The 23,674-nt window shown below is 40.4% G+C and overlaps 1 protein-coding gene across 4 annotated transcripts in view; it reads right to left on the reverse strand.

The window, feature by feature from the left end:
* Nucleotides 1–23,674, reverse strand: part of LOC124595298 (ATP-binding cassette sub-family C member 10) — a 365,583-nt gene that overhangs the window by 287,663 nt on the left and 54,246 nt on the right. For all 4 annotated transcript variants that reach the window (XM_047133987.1, XM_047134004.1, XM_047133995.1 and 1 more), the window contains one exon: nucleotides 2,782–3,018. In XM_047133987.1, coding sequence (XP_046989943.1) covers nucleotides 2,782–3,018 — 237 coding nt within the window. The remainder of the gene's footprint in view (nucleotides 1–2,781; nucleotides 3,019–23,674) is intronic.

The raw sequence follows: 23,674 nt of genomic DNA on the forward strand, positions 1-23,674 counted from the left end.
TATTTTTGTACTGATGTTGCATTTGAGCACTTTCTCTAGTAGCTGTGTTTCTTTCTCCGTTAATTCTTTATCTGTGAGATTTATTAATTTTGGGTGAAATTTGTGGTGATGAGTGTGTTTTTACTTTGTCATGCTTTTCTTTATAATTATTTTTGTTAGTGAGTGTTCTGATTTTTCATTTGTGTTTGTTCTGTGTGAATTTCAGTGTTCTTGCTGTAATGCGTTCAGTTTTTCGTATTATGTTGTTCATCACTGATAACTTGAGATGTACATCATATAACATACTATTAAGTATGGATTTCTTTGTACAAAGTGACATGATTTCACTTTTAACCAAGTCTTTTCTGCAAATGATTCTGTACTTTGTGCTACCAAGAGTAGTATCTGACATTTACATTAATATAACTAGGAATTACATTATTTATTTTACAGGTCTGATTGAATTGAATGTGTTGGATAGTCTTGTGGAGTCTGAGGTGGATATTATTGAACCTGTTGTATAACTTGACTGGAAATGCCCGACATGGCTGTATTATAGTCATTTTAATCTGTTTTAATCTTTCCCTTAGTTGCTCTAAATTCGTGGAGGTATGTTCCGTCCATGTAACTAAATGAAGGCAGTTTGTTTATTGCCATACGCGTTTCACTTCTTTTATTTGGGAAGCATCATTAGTGGCCTGACATACATGTTTCTTTTTATACATCTGACAAACGTATAAAAATAAACATGTGTTTCAGGCCACTGATGATGCTTCCCAAGCAAAACGCATATGGCAATAAATGAACTGCCTTCATTTAGTTGCATAGACGGTACATACATCCACATGTATGTATGTGTTTTTCATCTAATTTTTGATGAAGGTCTTACTGGCTGAAAGCTATTATTTGTGACAGTCTTTTTGTTGTTCGTATCTGCGACTCAGCATCTCTGCTATACGGTGAGAAGCACTTTTCCTTTTCACAATATGGTTGATCAATATTACTGGGTTTTTTTCTGTGCACACAACTCATTTTCCTTATGTAGCAATTTCATTTTGCTTGAAATCGGTACCTATTAGAGTAGTTCACCCAGAGTATTGATGGATCATAAGAGCTGCCCGGTTTTGTGAGCCTGTTGCATGTCATTAGGCTTCCAAATTAACATTTGTCCCTTAATGAGACTGGAAGGGTAGAAGGCAATATTTTCATCAAATCCACATTTAGTCTATACGGTAACTCATGTAAATATGTACATCTCTACTAGATGTAACTTTCCCCCCATAAAAAACATGTACAACATGTTTGTAAGAAATGTACATTAAATGATGGAAAATTTTATTTTGATAAAAGTTTGAACTTAGCAACGAACCACTTGTTACAATAATATGAAGTAGCATAAAACCACACAACAGTAACATAAACTCATGGAAAATGTTATAAATTGTTGTTATGTGGTTGGCTTCATACACATGTTGCTGTTGTTGTGCTCTTCAATCCAGAGACTGGTTTGATGCAGCTCTCTGTGCTACTCTATCCTGTGCAAGCTTCTTCATCTCCAAGTAACAATTTCACCCCACATACTTCTGAATCTGCTACTGTATTCATCTCTTGGTCTCTCTCTATGATTTTTACCCTCCACGCTGCCCTCCAATACTAACTTGATGTCTCAGAACATATCCTACCAACCGATCTTTCTTCTAGTCAAGTTGGTCCACAAATTTCTCTTCTACCCAATTCTATTCAGTACCTCATCATTAGTTACATGATCCACCCATCTAATCTTCAGCATTCTGCAAATGCATTTCGAAAGCTTCTATTCTCTTCTTGTCTAAATTATTTATCGTCCACATTTCACATTCATACATGGCTACTCTCCACACAAATACTTTTACAAAAGACTTCCTGACACTTAAATCATACACACTATATCAGAAAATAAGAGTATTAATAAAACTACAAGAAAAAGTGCAAAATTATTTTTGTATTTAAATCCACACTCATAATTAATGAAAATGAGACAAGATGTAAACTCACAAACACAATTCATAACACCATCTATATTCTATCTATATTATCTTCGACATACTAGTGTGACCATTTATCTACAAAAACTAAGGCTGTGTTTGTAGAAATCACTGTTTTATCATTACATTGTACAAAATAGGTATAGGTAAATTAAAAATAAGTAACATTAACAAATCAGATAGTGACCATCATAGTGAGAAATACTTCACAGCAGCCACACACAGCTGATCTTTAAACATGACATGGGAATTCTTAGGAAGGTGAACAAGTTAACAGGTTAAGGACCTGTCACTGTTTCAACCCTTTCATAAATGCCAGTTTTACCTAATCTACTGAAAAATTATTACTGGAATTCTCAGTACAGAAAGACACAACATATACTCAAATGTCATCTCAGAATCTTATCCTGAGCTAAATAAAAATAAATAAAAGTTCCAAACAAAACTGTAAAACCATTGCTATTAACGTGTGTACACTATAAAATAATATTTAAGAAACTCATTCCAAAATGATCATTAATAATAATAATAATAATAAATAATAATAGCAATAATAAAAATAATTTTGTGTGGGTCAATCGCCTTGTACAAGTCTTTCAACTTTCTAACTCACCCCAATAATTGCACAGGGAAAAGAGGACTTCTAATTTAACATGAAATCTAATTCATGTCCGTTATTGGTGAATTTCGACATCTAGTCACAAGCTATGGTTTTGTACTAGTCAATCTCATGTATAAAAATAGCCTTAAAGTTCTACAATTGTTACTATAGACCAACCTGATAATGCATTTCTGAGATTAGCACCAAGGAGTGCTGGGGACAATGATGATGGCAAATCAAATAAGTCATCAGTCGATTTTAGTCGTCCATGTGATCCCTTATCTATCAATGGAGATACCCATAGGAACAACAAGCGAGATAATGGATTTGCTCCCTCACTTGCTGTGCCCAAGTAAGCAGGGTCATCATCTTCATGAAAGCCACCATACCAAACTGTCTCTCCTGTGGAAGAGCCTGTAACATTTACCAATGAAGATAGTCCTTCACATAATTTCTGTGGAAGAGCCTGTAACATTTAGCAACAAAGACAGTCCCTCACATAACTATCACAATATGTAAAATTCACGTTTAAATGGGCTACCTGAAAAACAACCTGTTAGGCTATAAATAAAATACTGGAATAGTTAAAACAAATTTATTGGGCAATTCTTACAACCATACCTTCCTTGTACTGCTTCTACAAACTGCTACCATAGAGATTTAAGCATTCATCAAGTCTCATAACAAGCTGAAATATGTCCTTTGTATAAAACGGGTTCAGAACTTGTACGCTGTTTATTCACAATCTCAAGCAAAGCAGTGTAAGCTATCGATATAAATTTGTCCACAGGTAATAAGTTGTGACGAACTAGTTTCCACAACATTTCCATAAATTTTCCATATTAGTTTGTTTCTGGCTGTGGACAGACAGCCACTTCTGTCAACACTATGAGCACTCATGCTTCCACTCTTACAGAAATGTCATTGCTAACATAGAACATCTTTACTCACCATAAAGCAAAAATTTCAAGACTTTTTGTCACTAAACACTATATTACAGATCTAATTTCACATTTGGTGGAATTCGCAATCATTCTTCTCGTTGGGAACAACTCCTGTAGGTGACTGAGATCCAATATGGTTTTCTAAACACTATATTACAGATCTAATTTCACATTTGGTGGAATTCGCAATCATTCTTCTCGTTGGGAACAACTCCTGTAGGTGACTGAGATCCAATATGGTTTTCTCGCTATTGCAGAACTACAAAAACACACAGTACTTTCTAATTACTTCTGCTTGACTGTTACAGAATTCAAAATTATACATCAATAGTAAAATGGGAATGTTATGATTAATGGCAATGAATTAACTAGGGAGAACGTACTTGAGTTTATGAGAGGAAGTTAAATCAGTTCCCGAGACTCATAAGAAGTTACACATTGTGTTTTAAAAAGTATGATGCTCCCTAGAAGTATTTCAATGAGCATAAACACCAGCCACACCTCCAAAGAGTTCCTGAGCCATTGTCAATAAAACAGTGTTACTGTTACTTCCCTGGGAAAAAAATGTATGGTTCTCGAAGGGCGAAATATAGTTGATGAAATCAATTTGCACCATAGCTTCAACCAAATGTGTCCATCACAAAAGTGAATCCATTGCAGAAAGTGTAAGTAGCTGAAGTCATTTTTCTACATTATTTGATTTGATTTATTTCATCTCATAATATACAATATTCAGATCATGTGATCTGTTGTACTGGAGACATGTTAATATATAATTTTAGGGATTTAGTTTACAAGCTTAAAATTAATAACAAATACAGTTATCAAACAATTTTCTAGCAGTACAATACTTCTACATTTTTGTACAAAAACTTCATCCTATCCCCCTCCAAGAGATGTTAGTTGCCCTGTTTAAATTATCACCTCATCATTCATAAACTCCTCCACTGAATAACAACATTTTTCCACTAAGAGTTCATGTAATTTTTTTCTTTAGATGCTTTAGATGACCAATTTCCATGCTCAGAATATCATATCCCTTTAATTTATTGTATATTTTCATGCTCATGTATTGAGGAGTCATAGAGTATAGCTTTAATCGGTGTGCAGGGAGCATAAAATTTTGTTTTTGCCTAGGTTTGTAAGTGTGTTTGAAGTGAAATTCTTTGGAAAGTTCAGGTTTACTGTGCAGGAAAATTAGAATTTCAAAAATGTACAGAGATAGGACAGATACTATATATAGTTTTTTAAATAATGGGTGACACGAGGTTCTTGGATGTGCGTCACACACCTTCCTATGATTCTTTTTTGAAGTTTTAATATCTGTACCATATAACTTGAATCACTCTAAAAAATTATGCCATATCAGATGACAGATTTGAAGTAACTATGGTACACAATTTTTCGGCTGTCCATGTCTATTACATCATGTAACATTCTCATTGCAAAAGAAATAAGTTTTGTTATATCAGAGATAAAAATGACACAGTGGTAAACAACATTAAGTCCTTAATGAAATATCATAATACTTGGATGAAAGCAATATTAATAAATATTGATAATCTGTCTGTAGAAAATTCTACACATGATTTATTACCAATAAATATAGACAAATAAATGTATTTCTGCACTGTACATCTGAATGACTTATGAACAATAATGAGATTTTCTGATGGAAAAAAAAACTGACTCTATATGGAATTGGCCCCTTACTTAATCCCATGTGACAAGAAAAAAGCACAAGTGATTCCTGTTTATAAGAAGGGTAAAAGAACAAACCCACAAAATTACAGAGCAATATGCACTTAACACTGGTTTGCTTCAGAATTCTTGAACATATTCTCAGTTTGAATATAATAAATTTTCTTCAAACATAAAAGCTTCTGTCCACAAATCAGCACAGTCCTGAAAGATTGCTCAAGCAAAACTCAGCTTTCTCTTTCCTCACACGATATCCTGCGAACTATGGATGGAAGGCAACAGGCAGATTCCTTGTTCCTAGATTCCTGTAATGCGTTTGACACGGTGTCCCACTGCAGCCTGTCAATGGAGGTACGAGCATAAGGAATACGTTCCAAGATAAGTGAGTGGCTCAAAGATGTCCCAAGTAGCAGAACCCAATACATTGTCTTCGATAACAAGTGTTCATCAGAGAAAATGGTATTGGCAGGACTGCACAAGGGTAGAGTGACAGGACCACTGATACTTTCTATACACATAAATGATCTGGCAGAGAGAGTGGGCAGCAATCTGCCACTGTTTCCCGACAGTGCTGAGGTGTACGGGAAGGTGTGACTGTACAAGAATACAAGAGGACTTAGACAAAATTTCTGGTTTGCTTGATGCATGGCAGCTAGCTCCAAGTGTAGAAAAATGTAAGTTAACACAGGTGAGTAGGAAAAACAAACCCATAATATTCTAATACAGAATTAGTAGTGAGCTGCTGGGCACAGTCACATCAATTAAATATCAAGGTGTAATGATGAAAAGTGATATGAAATGGAATGAGCATGCAAGGACTGTAGTAAGGAAGATCAAGGGGTGTGGTGCATCTGTGAAGATGACCACATATAGGACATTATTGTGACACATTTTTGTGTACTCTTCAAGTGTTTGGAATCTACACCAGGTCAGATTAAAGGAAGACGTCAAAGCAGTTCAGATGTAGACTGCTAGGTTTGTCAGTGGAAGTTTTGCATAACATGCATGTATTATGGAGATGCTTGAAGAACTCAAATGGGAACCCCTGGAGGGAAGCCAATGTTCTTTTCAAGGGATATTACTGATAAAATCTAGAAAACTGGCATTTGAAGCTGATTGTAGAGTAATTCTACTGCTGCCAACATATGTTTCACATAAGGACCACGAAGATAAGAGAAATTACAGCTCATAAAGAAGCATTTCCTCACCCTATTTGTGAGTGGAACAGGATAGGTAACAACTAGCAGTGGTACAGGGTATCCTCCAACACATACTGTAAAGCGGCTTGAGTAGTATTTATGTATATGTATATGTGTATGTCCTCTCCATGGACTACCACCTTAATGTTGGTGGAGAGGTTTGCATGTCTCAGTGATCCACTGAGCTGAGCTGGCAGGAGCTACGCTCCTGGTAGGGTCACCCATGCCAGACAGGTCAGCTGGCGAGATTCCAGACAAAGCGCAGTCCTCTCACGGAGGGCGAGATTCCAGACAAAGCGCAGTCCTCTCACGGAGCTCCCATCTTGGAAGTATGTGGGTGGTAACCACATGGGCCCTTAGCTAAGTCTGTCATTACTTCCACTTACTTGTAACAGACTTCTTCCATTTTCTTTCCTATCGGCCTCCCTTGGCCAATTCTTGGTTTTCTCAACCCCAACAGCATTACATTTTGAGGCCCAAGGGTGTCTTTCATTTTTCTCTCTACTATCCTACCCTTGACCCAAAGGCAAACTGAGTGGAAGAAGAATCTTTTATCTCCCAGGTTCTCAACGATCGTTGAGGTGGAAGAGATCATGCCAGACGGACTGGCTGTAAAGGCGTTACTCAGCTGTCATTGAGCTAATGGCAGTCTGTTGCAGTTATGGTACCTGAAGTCACATGTCTCATACATATGTGCCGTGATGAACTGTTCCAGAATCATAGTGTGTGGGTTACTTCCTCGCAAGCTGATATCCACCTTAAACAAAATCACGCAAATGGCAATTTCCCCTGTCATTTTGTTTAAAGCCCAATGGTGATGGGATAAGGATGGTGGTAGCAGGCTTTGAGTGAGGCTAGAATCTGCTAGTCTCGACCTGCACATTGGTGGCAGGTGTGTGATGGTCATCTCCCTGAGAACTCATGTGACTACTTGGAGATCTGGTCCAGCATCTGCGATTGAGCACGCCTATTTGGGATAACTGCTGCCCACTCTGAATGGGGATGGTCCTAGAAAATGTGGGCTAAACATCAGAACTCACACTTGAACCGGGCTGGGAATCTGCACCCAGAAGGTCACTCCTTATACTGTGGAAGAAAGCCAAAGAAGAATGAAATGTTAATGACCATAAGAACATGGAATGTCAGGACCCTCTTGGACAGGACCAGTGAGAGGCCAGAGAGAAGAATCGTTCTTATCAGCCATGAACTAACTAAGCTAGATACAGATATAGCTGCCTTGAGTGAGACTAGACTATCAGGTGAAACACACATCAGTGAGGCAAGATCAGGGTAGATCATCTCCTGGAAAGGAAAGGATGCAGGAGAGCCACACGTCCATGGTGTACGATTTGCTGTAAAAACAAAAATAGTGAATGCACATCGACTCACATCTGTTTCAATTAATGAAAGGCTTATGACTCTTAGAATACTCCTTGGTTCAGCCAGTTTCATCACCTTCATCTCTGCATATACTCCTACTTTAGATAGTGATGAAGATTCAAAGAATCAGTTCTACCACCAGTTGAACAGTACTCTCTCTAAGATACCTGTTCAAGATAAATTAATCCTACTGGGTGACTTCAATGCCAGAGTGGGAAGGGACAACCATTTTTGGAGAGACATCAGGGGTAAACAAGAGATCGTAAACTGCAGGGCAAATGAGCTATTACTTCTTGGTCTATGTGCTGAGCATGAGCTCTTCATCGTCAATACGCAATTCTGCTTGGCTAACTGCTATAAGACCACATGGATGTACCCACACTCCAAACATTGGCATCTTATAGACTATGTCATAACTCGACAGCATGACAAGAAAGACATTCTCATCACAAAAACAGCTCGAAACATCAAGGACTGCTGGACTGATCATAAACTTTTAGTTAGCCGTCTGAAATTACCAATGTGTCGTAAGCCACGATTCCAGTTCTCAAACCCAATGCGCAGAAAACTCAGCATCAACAAAGATGTTCACTCAGACTTTCAAGACAAGCCGTCAGAACAACTTCGCAAATCTCCAGCAATCACAGATGATGTCGAACAAGAATGGACCGCATTAAAGAAGATCATCAAAGAGACTGCAGAGAATGTTACTGGTTGTTTGGGGAAGGAGACCAGACAGCGTGGTCATCGGTCTCATCGGATTAGGGAAGGATGGGGAAGGAAGCCGGCCGTGCCCTTCCAGAGGAACCATCCCGGCATTTGCCTGGAGTGATTTAGGGAAATCATGGAAAACCTAAATCAGGATGGCCGGACGCGGGATTGAACCGTCGTCCTCCCGAATGCGAGTCCAGTGTCTACCTGTATAAGGAGCAAGTGGCGAAAAACACTTATCTCTATAAACAACTCAAGACAAGTTATAAGCACTGTAGTCGCAAAATTCACATTCATGTCCATATCCTGAGCAACCTCCAGCAAACGACACATGAAAGTGATGTGGCCTTTCTTCTGGTAAGCATGACAAGTAGCTCAGCATTTAGGGCACACTGAATGTTCATGCTGGATAAAAGAGAAAGGACAGCACAGAATCAGAGAATGCTGATGCTGGGGCTGGGGCTGGGGCTGGGGCTGTGGCAGTCACAGCTGCTTGGGACATCCTTGGTCTGTTCAGCGTTTAGCCCGCATTTTTACCACCACCACTGCTACTTCCTCATGTGAGCTGTCTGTTGTCCTAATGGCCACATCTTGCGACACTACTGCCACATCACCCCATACTTCAATTTGGTCACCCACTGCCTGAGAAACTTCAAAATATTGTACTATTTGCAAAATTTCTGCCAACAGGTGTTTTCCCAGATGAAAGCCTCCTGGGGCACTTGTTTGGAGCTAAACAGATAATTGCATCACGCACATTAGATTCATTATGAGCAGCAGTAATGAAGCGATACTTACAGCTAAGTCTGTGAAGTTTGGCTGCCCAGGTCCTGTATGACTGATCTGGTTTCTTGCAACATCATTAGAATTCAGCTCACACCACTATGACATGCATTAGTTTGCGATGGTAGTTGGACAGTAAACTGCACATGTGATCAAAAGTAAGAGCTGCCAGTTCTTGTAAAGATGCAAGCTGACACAGTACTTGGTACACTGTAGGTAGAATCCACAAGAGGAACAAGACTTTGCACAAATTCGAGTCTTTCACACCAAAAGCCAAAAAATGCTGAGCCTTTTTTTTTGTAGGCTTCCCAATCCTTAGTTGAATCATCATATGGAGGGAAAGTAGGTGGATAGACATGTGGAATGATACCCTGTTTGTTTACGAAAGCTCATAAAGTGGTCACCGCCGAAGTAAGCTGTCATGCAGTAACCAAGTAATAAATGAAACTGATCCAAGTAACACAAATATGGCTTTATTCATAAGCCGCTGAACAAAAACAAAAATAAGCCTCTTGTGACTCCACATGTAACAAGACAAAAGAATCATACAGAAGAAGCAACATACGTGATACACAGAACCACCAACGTAAGCAGTACAAACTAAAAAACATAGTGGGAGTGAGTCAGCACTATTCTGTGCGTATATAGGTGTGAGTCGCCAGCGGACAGTGCAGCAGAAACCGTGTGATGTGCACGCTTCCCACAGATGCCTCTACTGGCCGGCCTGTGCTGATGAAGTTGGCAGTTGATTTAAAGACACACACACACAGTGATACTACACTCAGTGCACTTATACTCACACTCACATGAACTAGTTAGCAAGATACAGCAATAACAAAGGAGGCAAGTTATTCAAAATTAGAAATGCTTATGATAAAGTTCATACAATATTCTACAGCCATTTCATCCCTATCAAAATCTCCACATCAACAAAAGCCTACTTTTGTTCAGAAGACAATTAATTATCCTATGGAGTAGATTTAGAATAAAAACATTTGTGCTGTGCATCTGTCGGGATGCAACGACGGAAACTGGCTTCGTCAATTTGGAGAAAACTGTCAATATAGTGGTGGCACACAAGATGCAGTATTTGGACCAGGACACCCACTATATTCCAACAATTGGTATTAGAGCCATGACCTTATCCTCATAACACTCAAACAGCTGCAAGTAGTATTGTTTGTAGATACAGGCCCAACATCCGACAGTTACAGAACAAATGGAAATGAAGAGAAATCCAGTTCGTTCCATGAAATTTCAGGCAAATTGCCATATGTCAGTAATTTGCTTCCATGATATTTCTGTACAGAATCTTCAGGCCACTTTCAAGTGTACTGACTATCCAGTTTGTGTCCTCTGATATAATGCTTGACATGAAGTGGTGCAATGAAAGAGAAGTGTGTATCTTGACCATATGTAATACCATAAAAATGTTTCAAACAGAAATGACAAAAAGACTGGTGAAAGACTCAAGAAAGAGCAATATATTGCAGATTATAACTTAGGTATGGTGACAGCTGACCATACTGACATGTTGCTGAGGTTAGTCAAACCAGTGTGGATGACTGTGAAATGGCACATGAAACTTTTTCTCCACATACTGCTTTTACTGTTCATGCTTTGCACATACAGACTTTCATCTGCCTTTGGTACAAGAACTTGTTGAAGCTTACACCATGGGATGGAGAAAAGCAGGCAGAGGAAGGCACTCTGATGACCTATTTTCTGAGGGACATTTTTAACATATTATTGGAAACAAAACACTCAAAAAAAGGTATGCCTTTAGACAAATGTTCAGTATGCTCGAAACAAAGTATGCCAAGAAGGCAGGAATGAATGCATCAAATGCAATATACCATCATGTGTTGTGCCAATTTTCAAAGATTATCATGCAAATGTTATGAATCTTCAATAACTGTACAGGAAATATGAAAGTACAAAATGAGAAATAGATAACATATAGACAAAGTGAAAAAGGCATTTGAACACTTTCGAACTTCTCTCCAAATAACAATCACAAAGCCTTCACAACTTTCAGATGCTATAGTATGTATTTAATATGTGAAGCACAAAAATTAGGAAGATAGCATACTTTTGTTAATAAAATGAAATTATACTTAATTGTCAATTTCTGAATCCCATCAAGTATTTGGACCAATGAAAAGTATTCAAAAACCTTAATTACTTTCTTTGTAAGCTTTCCTATAGAAATTTTATTGGGTTTAGGAGCACAAAATGTAATGATAAACTTCCACAGATTTCTCACGCACACAGACATATCCCCTCGAAAGTTGTTTGCAGAATAATTATCGTGCTGACACATACAAACATGGAAAGTCAGACAATTCATATTCTACAGTGCATATTCCATAAGTTCTAAAAAAATCATTGCTCCAAAGAAAGTTCAGTTGCAGTCAACGGTTGCAGTTTATTTGAAGTGATTTCAAATTTCAGTAAGCCTTTTAGTAGCTACTAGAAAAGGCAGGGACAATATGCCTTAATAATACTGTTTGCACAGGTCATTCATTACAGGTGGACAACCTGTTCACTTGTGACTAAGCACTCAGTATGAGGAAGAAATCATGTATGAAATTACCAAGTAGCTCCCATGAAACACATTCAACAAAATGGAGCAGTCAAGACCTTCTGCAGTTCACAGTAAATCTCAATATACTGGATTTTATATCATAGTCAGTGTATTCCTTTCATTTATTAAAGACTTCATAGGATGCTTTGATCTACAAAACTATCCTAAAGAATACGTGCCTTATTTTACTCTTTATTTAGCTAATATAGTGATGTATACAAGGAAAGCAGCAGGCGTTAAAATTTCTGGACAGATGTAATTCTTAGCTGAAGGACAATTTAAAAAACTCTTGAGTTTGTCCAATAATTTATCTGCAGGATAGCTTTAAAGCTAGAAACTTTAAGTGTCTGATTAACTTACAAACTGATCAATCAAACCAAAGTGATAGACAGAATCATCACTGTGTGTTTAAGAAAATATTCAGCGCACTATGAAGTTAGCCAGGTGGGTAAGTTAGCTGCAGGTAGCAGCCCAACTGTAAGGCACTTAATGAGCACGTAGTTCGATTATAAATAATGACACAGTAATCAACATGGCAAATAACACACACCTGCTGCATTCAAAGAGTTCGTAGCAAATATGTGGCAGCTGTTGAAATGGAGGTACTATTGGTTATTGATGCCCCTGACATGCACAGAAAGTTTCATGAAGCCATCCAAGAGGGTGAGATCAGCGTTTAGGGGATGAGAAGTTGCATATGCAACGAATTTGGTAGATGTTGAGGCTCTGGCGTACAGAGCAAAGATTATCCTTGCAATGATGCACGTCATGAAAATGTCATTCAATGAATCTATTTGAAAAAAAAATGAGTTTTACATGTGACGTTAACAGAAGGGTTCCTACACGCAGCCTATAAACAGGTTAGTATAGGATTTGTTATGAAGTTACCCTTGGCAATTTTGTGGATTTGTTTGTAGGTTTGTCCTTCAAAAAATGAATAGTTAATAGGTCTGACTGTGGACATGTCCAAAAGAACAGACGCCACACTTTCATATAATTGATTTGCCTCGACGGGCGATGAATCCGCCTCCTTCAGTGCAGATGCACAATTATATTTGGCCTCTTGTGGAAATCTCAAAGTAGTGAGCATGGAGAACAAAGTAGTGAACATGGAAGAGATGGATGGGAGCTATGGATAGGTGCCATTAGGTGGGAGTGGGAGTCGACCGAGAGGGGTGCCAAGATAGTTCCCGCAACTGCCATAAACTCTGTGTCCATATGATGCAATGGTTAATGCAACTGCCTACTAAGCTGGAGATTCTGTGTTTCAATCCCATTCTGGCACACATTTTCACTCATCGTCACTGATTCTGAATAAATCCCTGTTTCAGCTGACAGCAATAGTTTCTTCCCTTTCCTTTCCTTTCTCCCACTTCTTTTTACATGTTTCAAATTATGTGTAAGTTTCCTGCAAGTCACTAAATGCTCTCATCTCAAACACTGAAAGAATAAAGTCTGGTTATTCCCCCTTTGATAGGTAGGTGGTTCTTATCCTCGCAGCAAACAGCAAGTGATATGTGTTCCAAGCTTGGATGAAATTGGTGCAGTAGTTTAGGAGGAGATGTGGAACACACATACGAGGGCAGTTCAATAAGTAATGCAACACATTTTTTTTCTCAGCCAATTTTGGTTGAAAAAACCGGAAATTTCTTGTGGAATATTTTCAAACATTCCCGCTTCGTCTCGTATAGTTTCATTGACTTCCGACAGGTGGCAGCGCTGTACGGAGCTGTTAAAATGGCGTCTGTAACGGATGTGTGTTGCAAACAATGGGCAGTGATCGAGTTTCTTTTGGCGGAAAACCAGGGCATCTCAGATATTCATAGGCACTTGCAGAATGTCTACGGTGATCTGGCAGTGGACAAAAGCACGGTGAGTCGTTGGGCAACACGTGTGTCATCATCGCCGCAAGGTCAAGCAAGACTGTCTGATCTCCCGCGTGCGGGCCGGCCGTGCACAGCTGTGACTCCTGCAATGGCGGAGCGTGCGAACACACTCGTTCGAGATGATCGACAGATCACCATCAAACAACTCAGTGCTCAACTTGACATCTCTGTTGGTAGTGCTTCAGCGTGTTCGTAGGACCAAAATCTGAACGAACTTCTCCTTCTTCATGACAACGCAAGATCTCACACAAGTCTTCGCACCCGAGAGGAGCTCACAAAACTTCAGTGGACTGTTCTTCCTCATGCACCCTACAGCCCCGATCTCGCACCGTCAGATTTCCATATGTTTGGCCCAATGAAGGACGCAATCCGTGGGAGGCACTACGCGGATGATGAAGAAGTTATTGATGCAGTACGACGTTGGCTCCGACATCGACCAGTGGAATGGTACCGTGCAGGCATACAGGCCCTCATTTCAAGGTGGCGTAAGGCCGTAGCATTGAATGGAGATTACGTTGAAAAATAGTGTTGTGTAGCTAAAAGATTGAGGAATAACCTGGTGTATTTCAATGCTGAATAAAACAACCCCTGTTTCAGAAAAAAAAATGTGTTGCATTACTTATTGAACTGCCCTCGTACATAATACATACAAACATTTTTATAATAAGTATGGATTGTTGTTAAATATCTCTTAATAGGTGTTGCCTAAAATTTCTGTTCATGCCTAGTTTGACTTGTAATAGGGCTGATTAGTCACTGTGTGCTTAGCAAGCCACATCAAATACTTTTGTGGTAGGATTTCACTTGCAGCCACCTTTGTGCTGGATGCCATGTGTATTTAGTGAATACTATTCATAGGATATTTGAGGGTTGTATGTAAAGTTTGCCGCAAGTGAATAAATGCTCTTATCTTGATACTGACTCGAAGCATTGAAGTGGTACTCTACTACTTGAATCTAAGTCTTCCACTAACCTTCTCTATCACTGATTTCATATGTGTATCCCATTTCATACTCGTTTTTAGTATTATTCCTGTATATTTAAATCTTACAACAGGATCCAGAAGTTTGCCACTGATCATCTAATTGTGTGGCATCTGAAAATGTGAAATTCTTTGTGAAATGAAGGGTGGCAGTAGCCAAAGATACTGATTTTTATGTTTAAAGAAGTAACACCATGGATTGTTGTAAGAAATGCAGAACTACTTAGACAGATATCTACTTGGTGTACTGAATGTCAGGTCTCTTTAAATGTGAATAAACACAAGACAAGGTCCATAACGAAGAAAAAGCACCAGTTTCCACACAATTAGAAGATCAGTGGCAAACTTTTGTCATTTAAATATGCAGAGATAAAACTATAAATTAATATGATAGAGCACACACATGAAATCAGAAGTACAAAAGATGAGTGGAAGACTTAGATTCAAGTAGTACAGTTCCGCTTTAGCGCATGGAGTCGTTATCAAGTAAGCATGGCAAAAAACTTTCAATAAATTCAGGAAAGCACGATTAGAATTGTAGCAGGTCAGCATCCCCATGAAAAATTTAACAGAGATTCTAAGAGAAGTTAAGTGTGAATCACTACAAAATACAACATTACTCTCATGCAATCTTGTTGGGTAAATATAAAGAATCGGCATTTGAGAAAGACTCCACATCATTCTGTTGCCTCCCCTTTATAAAACAAGTAGAGGCCATGAAAATAATGTTGTGTGGTTCCCAGCCTGTTGCAGGTCTTTCTGTTTCACACCACTTTGACATATTTTGTGTCACATTTGCTCCTTATTTATAAACGCAGACTCTTAGCTGATCCCCCAACTTTCAGTGGACTCCATTCCAGTGGAATCTAGTTCAGAACTTCCACATAAATAGCCAGCAATGCTCCCTACTATTGACACTATCAACCACCATACTTCCACCAAATCACTTTATTTCTACAGCTGTATCTACACCAATACTCCACAAGTAACCAACCCTAAAATGTGTGTGAGAGGTTACTTTGTATACCACAATCAATTTCTCCTTTTCCTGTTGCAGCTGTGAATGGTTCGCAGGAAGAAAGAATTGAGCTAAGTCTCCACATGATCCTGAATCTTAACTTTAAATTCATAGCCTTTTCTTGAGATATCCATATGGAGAATCAATGTATAACGTATTTATACTCACAGAATTTTAACATTAAACAACACTGTACACTCTAATACAGAATGCCTCTCTTGTAGAGTCTGCCAGTGGATTTGGTGGAACATCTCTGTGGCTCTTTCACACTAAATAAACCTGTAATGAAATGCACTGCGCTTAGTGTGGATTCTAGATTGACAAGCAATATCCAATTATTGTTCCATAAAAACATGGGAGAACTGCCGGATATAAGGAACGTCCTGCCATGATATTTCGGCGCAGAGTCTTCTGGCCATCTTCAGGTGAGTGCCACTGTAGTAGTACTGGCGAGTATGCACTGAGCTCCGCTATTTAAAGCCGTACTGAGGTGACATTGCGCATGCACTGCTCAGCGTGCGCGTTCATAACGGCTCCGTGCGCTGTGCCTCGCACCCTCCACTGTGAAAGCCTGGCTTATCAGTATCAGGTCGATTTCCATCTTTATGCAGATAACTATGTCAACTATGAAATTTCTCTATAACACGATTCCAAGCAGAGTTTAGCTGATAACCGTTATCTCGATTGATGAGAGTCTCGTTGTCAGACAATCTTATTTCCACAGATACATTGATAATCGAGCTCCAAAAGTTTGAGGTATGGGCCAAAATTTTTGTGTCGTCGTAATTCATGGGATGGTCTATGGAAATACAATGTTCGGCAATTGCGGACTTGGCGGGTTGGAGAAGGTGAGTATGCCGTTGGTGTTCCACAATGCATTGCTGCACAGTTCGTGTTGTTTGCCCTATGTATATGATTTGCCGCATTCACATGAAAGTTCGTCGAGAGTCTTGCCGTGTATTGACCAGGGATGCACCAATGAAGAATAACATCTCACCCATGGAGAGGATAGCCCTCCGTAACTTACGAGCAGATGTGGATACAGTAGTCTTAAAATCTGACATAGGAAACGCTACTGTCCTCATACCAAAGGATGACTATATTAATAAGATCAATGTTTTATTATGTGATTCAATTTATCACAAATCGATAAGGATCCCACAAGCCAAGTGGTGCGAAAAACAGCAGAACTTTTATCAAATAGTTCTCTACTGAAGGAGGTCATCAAGAGACTGAAATCAAACAGTTCAGTTCCACCTAGGCTATATGGACTGCCTAAGATCCACAAGCAAAATGTGCCATTACGTCCAATTGTGAGTAACATTGGGACAGCCACCAACGACCTAGCAAAATTCTTGGCATCTTTGCTCAAACCAATGATAGGCAAGTGTGCACATCACATTTAGAATTCTGGTGATTTTATCATTCGACTTCAGTCACTACAACTGCAAAGTAATGACTTATTGGTCAGTCTTGATGTGGTTTCACTGTTCACAAATGCGCCTCTGTGGACTCACTACATCTCATTGGCAATATGTTTGGTGCAGACATTACAGCGTTGTTTGAGCACACTCTCTCCTCTACATATTTTATATTTAACAACGAATTTTACGAACAATCTGACGGTGTTGCCATGGGGAGTCCTTTGTCTCCCCTGGTGGCCAATCTTTTTAATGAGGATTTAGAGGAGAGAGCACTCGACTCTGCCACTTTTAAACCGACAGTATTTTGGCGGTACGTTGACGACACTTTTATAGTGTGGCCTCATGGTCTGGACCGTCTCCAAGAATTTTTACGTCACATCAACTCCATACATGAAAACATAAAGTTTACCATGGAGGTAGAGAAAGATGGTTGTCTGCCATTTTTAGACGTCTTGGTGCGATGGAAGAGTGATGGCACACTTGGTCACTTGGTCACTCGGTGTACAGAAAGCCCACTCAAACAGACCTGTATCTACAAGCTACTAGTTGCCACCATCCAGCACAAACAATGGGCGTTCTCAAAACCTTGATCCACCGTGCCCATACTATCTCTGAAGCCGACAGTCTTCAAGCGGAACTGGAACACCTGCAAAAAGTATTTCTGAAGAATGGCTTTTCACCTAGGCAAGTGAACAGAGTGATGAAGACCTACAAGCGATGGAACAAGGAAGAGGAAGAGACCTTCAGGTTGACTGTTTATCTACCATTTATTGGGAATATTTCTTCACAGATAGGCAGAATATTGAGAAAGTATCAAGTGAGAGTCATCTTTCACCCTCCTTCCAAAATTTCATCACTGGTGGGATCTGTTAAAGACGACCTGGGCCTGCGTAAACCAGGTGTTTACAAAATTCTGTGTGAATGTGGCAAATCATATATAAGGCAAACAACACAAACTGTGCAGGAACGCATTGTGGAACACCAACGGCATACTCACCTTCTCCAACCCACCAAGTCCGCAATCGCCGAACATTGTATTTCCACAGACCATTCCATGAATTATGACGAGACAAAAATTTTGGCCCATACCTCAAACTTTTGGAGCTCGATTATCAATGAATCTGTGGAAATAAGATTGTCTGACAACGAGACTCTCATCAATCGAGATAATGGTTATCAGCTAAACTCTGCTTGGAATCGTGTTATAGAGAAACTTCGTAGTCAAAATAGTTATCAGCATAAAGATGGAAATCGACCTGATACCGATACGCCAGTCTATCACAGTGGAGGGCGCGAGGCGCAGTGCACGGAGCCGTTATGAATGCGCACGCTGAGCAGCGCATGCGCAATGTCACCTCAGTACAGCTTTAAATAGCGGAGCTCAGCGCGTACTCGCCAGTACTACTACAGTGGCACTCACCTGAAGATGGCCAGAAGACTCTGCGCCGAAATATCGTGGCAGGACATTACTTATATCTGGCAGTTCTCCCATGTTTTTATGGAACAATCAGTATGCCGGGAAAGCTTTAAACATAATATCCAATTATTGGTTGAGTGAGGGTTTTGCAAGATACCTCCTTTGTGGGTGAACTACATTTCCTGAGGATTCTTTCAATGATTTTCACTCTGTCATCTGCTTTATCCATGATTAGCTTTATGCGGTCATTCCACTTTAAATCAATTTGTCACATACTCCGAAATATTTTATGGATGTGTCTGCTTCCAGTGATTATTCTGCAATCATATAATCTAACAACACTGGATATTTCAGCCTATTTATGCCCAGTATGTTACATTTGTTAATGCTGAGGGTCAACCGCCAATCCCTGCATGGAGGGTTGAACCTCTGCAGGCCTTCCTACGTTTTGGTACAATTTTCTAGCATTGCAATTTCTCTGGATGTAACACCACCACTCACAAAAGGCCTCTCGGAACTTCTGATACTATCCACCACATCATTTATGTATATTGTAATAAGTAATGGTCCCAACAACAACCCTTGTGATACTTACAAAGTTACTTTATGTATGAAGATTTCTCTCCATTGAGACTGACATGCTATGTTTTGTTTACTAGAAACTCTCTAACCCAATCACACAGCTTGTCTGATATTCCGTATGTTCTTATTTTGGCCATTAGGTAGCAGTGCAGGACTGTTTCAAAGGTCTTCTGTAAATCAAGCAACATGGCATAAACTTTGGAACCCATATGTACTGCTGTCTGGGTCTCATGGACAAACAAAGTGCACTGGGTTTAAAACAATCATTGTTTTTGGAACTCACATTGATTGCTTTAGAGGAGATTACCAATCTCCAGAAATGGCATAATACGCAAACATAAAACATGTTCCAAAATTCAACAACAGACTGATAGATATAGGTCTACAATTTTGTGCAGCTGTTCAAAGACCCTTCTTGAGAAAAGGAATCACTTTTGCCAATCACTAGGACCACTTCACTTCTCCTGTGACCTACCGTACACTGCTTCTAGAAGAGAAGCAAGTTACTTGCTTGCATTAGAACAGTATGGTGGTCGGCAGCTCACTTTCATCCTACAGCTACACAATAGATTTTGCACTAGTCTTCTGTTGTTAGAGACAGAGAGAGAGGGAGAGAGAGTGCGCAACGACGTAAGTCTCATCGCTTATGAATCATCCAAAAGACAAGTGAGTTTTTAGCCTCTTAAATACTAACAACAATAACTAGACCACTGAACTAGCCAACGAAATTAGGGCAGTATTTTCCCCCTCACTCCATACACTAAAGGAAGAGAACAGGAAATTTCTAATAATGGTATGAAGTGCCCTCCACCAGGCACTATGCAGTGTCATACAAAGTTCACTATTTGTCCAGTAAGTTCAGTGACAGATGTCATAATGCTGATGGTCATGAAAGTGCACCACCACAAACCACACAAGTCAGGCCAAGACACGTCCGAATAAGTTACCAAGTGGCTGGGCTGTGAGGGTGATTCTCATGTGTAAACAACACACTGTAGAGTGAAGGTGTAGTGCAGGTGATCAAAACCCAAAACGGTTCAGTAAACAAATGTGCTGTTCAGATCCAAACTTGGAAATAAGCAAAAGAGACTTGTGAAATGCTGACAACAGTTTACAAGGTACATGCTGTCATCTCGAAGTGTGTTTATGAGTGGTTTAAACACTCTACAAAAGGTGGGACCCATGTAAGACGCACAGTCAAGGCCTTCCATCTATTCAGCCAGTAATAAACAACACATATGTGTTTTGTAGGCACAGATGTAATAGGAGACAGCTCTATGTATGACAGACAAGGGATGGCCGCACTTCATCTGATCACCAGGTGGCAACCCAAGTGCTGCCAAAGTTACTGGGCCATGGACCTTCTCTCCTCTGTGGACAACATGGCTGAAAATGGTAAATGCAGTATCCCAGGGCCAGGCAGTATTAAGGTCACTGCCCAAGCTACCCTCAAAATCTTCACTCTTAGTGAGTTTTCCTGGGCCCAATGCCAATTGCAAAAACATTCCAACAATCAGGATCTCACTCTAGAGCCACCACTTCCAAGAAGACATTGTCCACTTTGACCTTGGCCTCCCAGAGTTCCCAGCTGTGACCAGCAATTGGACATTGGTATATTTGTCTTTCATTGGTGATACTCCAGCCTTAACTTCGGTGCATACTTTTGGGACTGTAACCTTTGCTCATCCTCTCAGAACTTTTATCTTTTGCACATCCGTTTCACATTTTGATTGTGGCATGCTTAATGTATGGACATTGTATTTTGGAGCTCACAACTTACTGTGACACTTTCAGCCCATCAGCCTTTCAGAATTACTATTGTTCATTCAATACTGAAGAAGTGACTTGTTTTCAGTTTTTGTGTAGCAAAGGGACTCCCTTCAGAGAAGGTTATTTATGTGTATTACAATAAACTTCATACTCATTTTATACCTGGGTATTTTTCTTGTGCTGCCTTCAGCAGACACACCAGTTGGTGACCAGCTAGACTATCAGCACCATCACACTGAAACTTTTTTGGACATATCCTGACCTATCTGGTTCAAGAATTTGGTGCTGGTGAACTCTCACTGCCGTGAGCCGTATGACATCATTCACTGTTTTGGAGAGAGTTCTTATACTTTCAAGTACACTTACTGTCATGTTGCTTCCACATGACGGAACCAGTTCATGTCTCTGTTGTTACTGCTCCAGCACATGTAGTGCAATCACAAACTCCTCATTGAGCAGATGGCAACCATCTCCATGTCACCTCCAGAGCTCTCCAACTACCTCTCCCAGATCGACACCATGGTCAAGGGCTTCCAGGTAGGCCCCTGTTGTCTTAGCAGTTCAACAGGAAGGTCATGCCATGGGCAAACTGCGTCACACGCATGAACAGCACTTCTTATATCATGGCATCATAGGTGATACAAACAGCATACATTCTTTCTAGCATATTCAGGCCCAGCATTTACCATGTTATCCAACAACTTAACCCAGAGGTGGAATCCCATGCTCTGCCCTACGGAAGGTTGAAGTCAAGTTTGTTAGAATGCTTTGACTCCAGACTGCCTTACAGAGAACGCACAGTCCGCCTCCAGGATTTACCTCATGACTGCCTCTTCCACTGTAGTGAATCATACACAGCTTCCTTGGTCCAAGACATGATTCTTGTACATGCCACCGATGAACGACTACACGCAGATCTCCTTAAATTGAAGGACCTTTCCTTAGAAACATGTACCCCATTATTAGAGCTTTTGAACAGTCTCTCATATCATCAGCCATCACAAGTGTTTGCCGCCTGACCAACCACCCTTAGTTCCAGTAACATCTCGCACCCGTGTTGGATTCATACGATGCAAGTAAAGATTCAGTGTCCAGATGCAGAAGCCATATTCAACAACTGCCTTCCTGCAGCCAGTGTTTTATAAGTCAACAGAGACACCAGTGCCAGTACCACCATGCTAAGTGTACCTCTTGCAGGAAATCGGACACAGAGCTGGAGTGTGCCAAGCAATCCTCAAAGTGAATGTCGACTGCACACATATGGATCCCTCGGATGTGGATGTGAGCTGACAGGTCAGACATGATCCCAGATATATCCTACATCCAATCTGTGTTTCTCCACTCAGAAGAATCTCTATTGTCCACAGTAGCAATCGACAATGTGCTCATTGAGTTGCACATAGGCACAAGGTCCTCTGCAAATATCACAGATTGGCAATCTTATTATTGCATGGAGACTCCTTCCCTTCAACCTTCTGACACTCTCATGTATAGTTATATCAATGATATAATTAAAGTCAACAAACAATTTACAGCCAAAGTTCAGTACAATTCGGCCACCCTCATAGCAAGGATTTTGGTCGTGACACTCCTCTACCACGTCCACAAGGCAGACCATTCAAACCCTGCCCACATTTTTTTGACTGATGGGCTCTCAAAAACTACTGTCTCGCATAACAGTCCTCAATTTGCTTCTGCAGAATTCTGCACTTTCTGCAAAGCAAATGGTTTAAACCTGATACATACTGCATCATTCCATCCTGCTTCTAATTATTTAGCCGAACACTTCATCCATACCTTTAAATCCCATGGCTTCTTATCATTTCACTCCCCAGGATGGGTCAACCTCAGCAGAGAAACTCTATGGCTGACCATATCGGTTGTAATTATCTATCATCCATTCCACCAGCGCCCAACCCTCCTTTTGGTGGTCCAGTCACCACTGTATCTCTCTACAAGATCTCATGTGGGACCTTTTCTTCACCAAATGCCACAGGCATTGGTTTCCTGTGGTCGTTTCCAATCTTCTATGCTGTGCTATGGCAAAGGTGACACTTCAAGATGGCACAATATGCCATAAGCACATTAACCAATTGCAGCCTCACCTGTGTGCAGTAGTCCATTCTCTTTTGTTCCAGAGACAGTGTCCTCCACAATGCCCATCCTGGGGACCACCGGCCTGTCTCAGCTCCAGCCTGTGGCCTCAGTGGCGGAGCCCTCAGCTGCTCCACAAGCCAGCAGGAGCCCAGACCCTTCCAGGGATGTCGAGATGTGCTACTAGCTCACCGCCTCTTCGGTGGGAGAGGGGAGCTGAGGGAACTACGCTGTGTAGAGGCCTTGTGCTTACTCAGCCAGCAGTCAGTAACATAGATAGGTAATGCTGGTTAAGACCGTACATGGCACAGGTCTTCAGAAGACAGACAACAAATGGCCATACTCCACCCAATCACCAGGCAGTAGCCATAGTGCTACTAGAGGTGCCTGGCCTGTTGGACCTTTTCTCCTTAGTGGGCCACATGACCGAAAGTAGTGCCTCCAGTATCCTGGCACTGGGCAGTATTTAGGTCAGCAATCAGACTATGTTCCACCGCTTCACACTGAGTGAGTTTTTCTGAGTGAGGCGCCAATTATGAAAGCATTTCTACAATCCAGATCTCAGTGTGGAGCCACCACTACCACGATGAGG

The sequence above is a fragment of the Schistocerca americana genome, chromosome 1, assembly GCF_021461395.2.
Source record: "Schistocerca americana isolate TAMUIC-IGC-003095 chromosome 1, iqSchAmer2.1, whole genome shotgun sequence".
In the NCBI taxonomy this organism is placed as follows: Eukaryota; Metazoa; Arthropoda; class Insecta; order Orthoptera; family Acrididae; genus Schistocerca; species Schistocerca americana.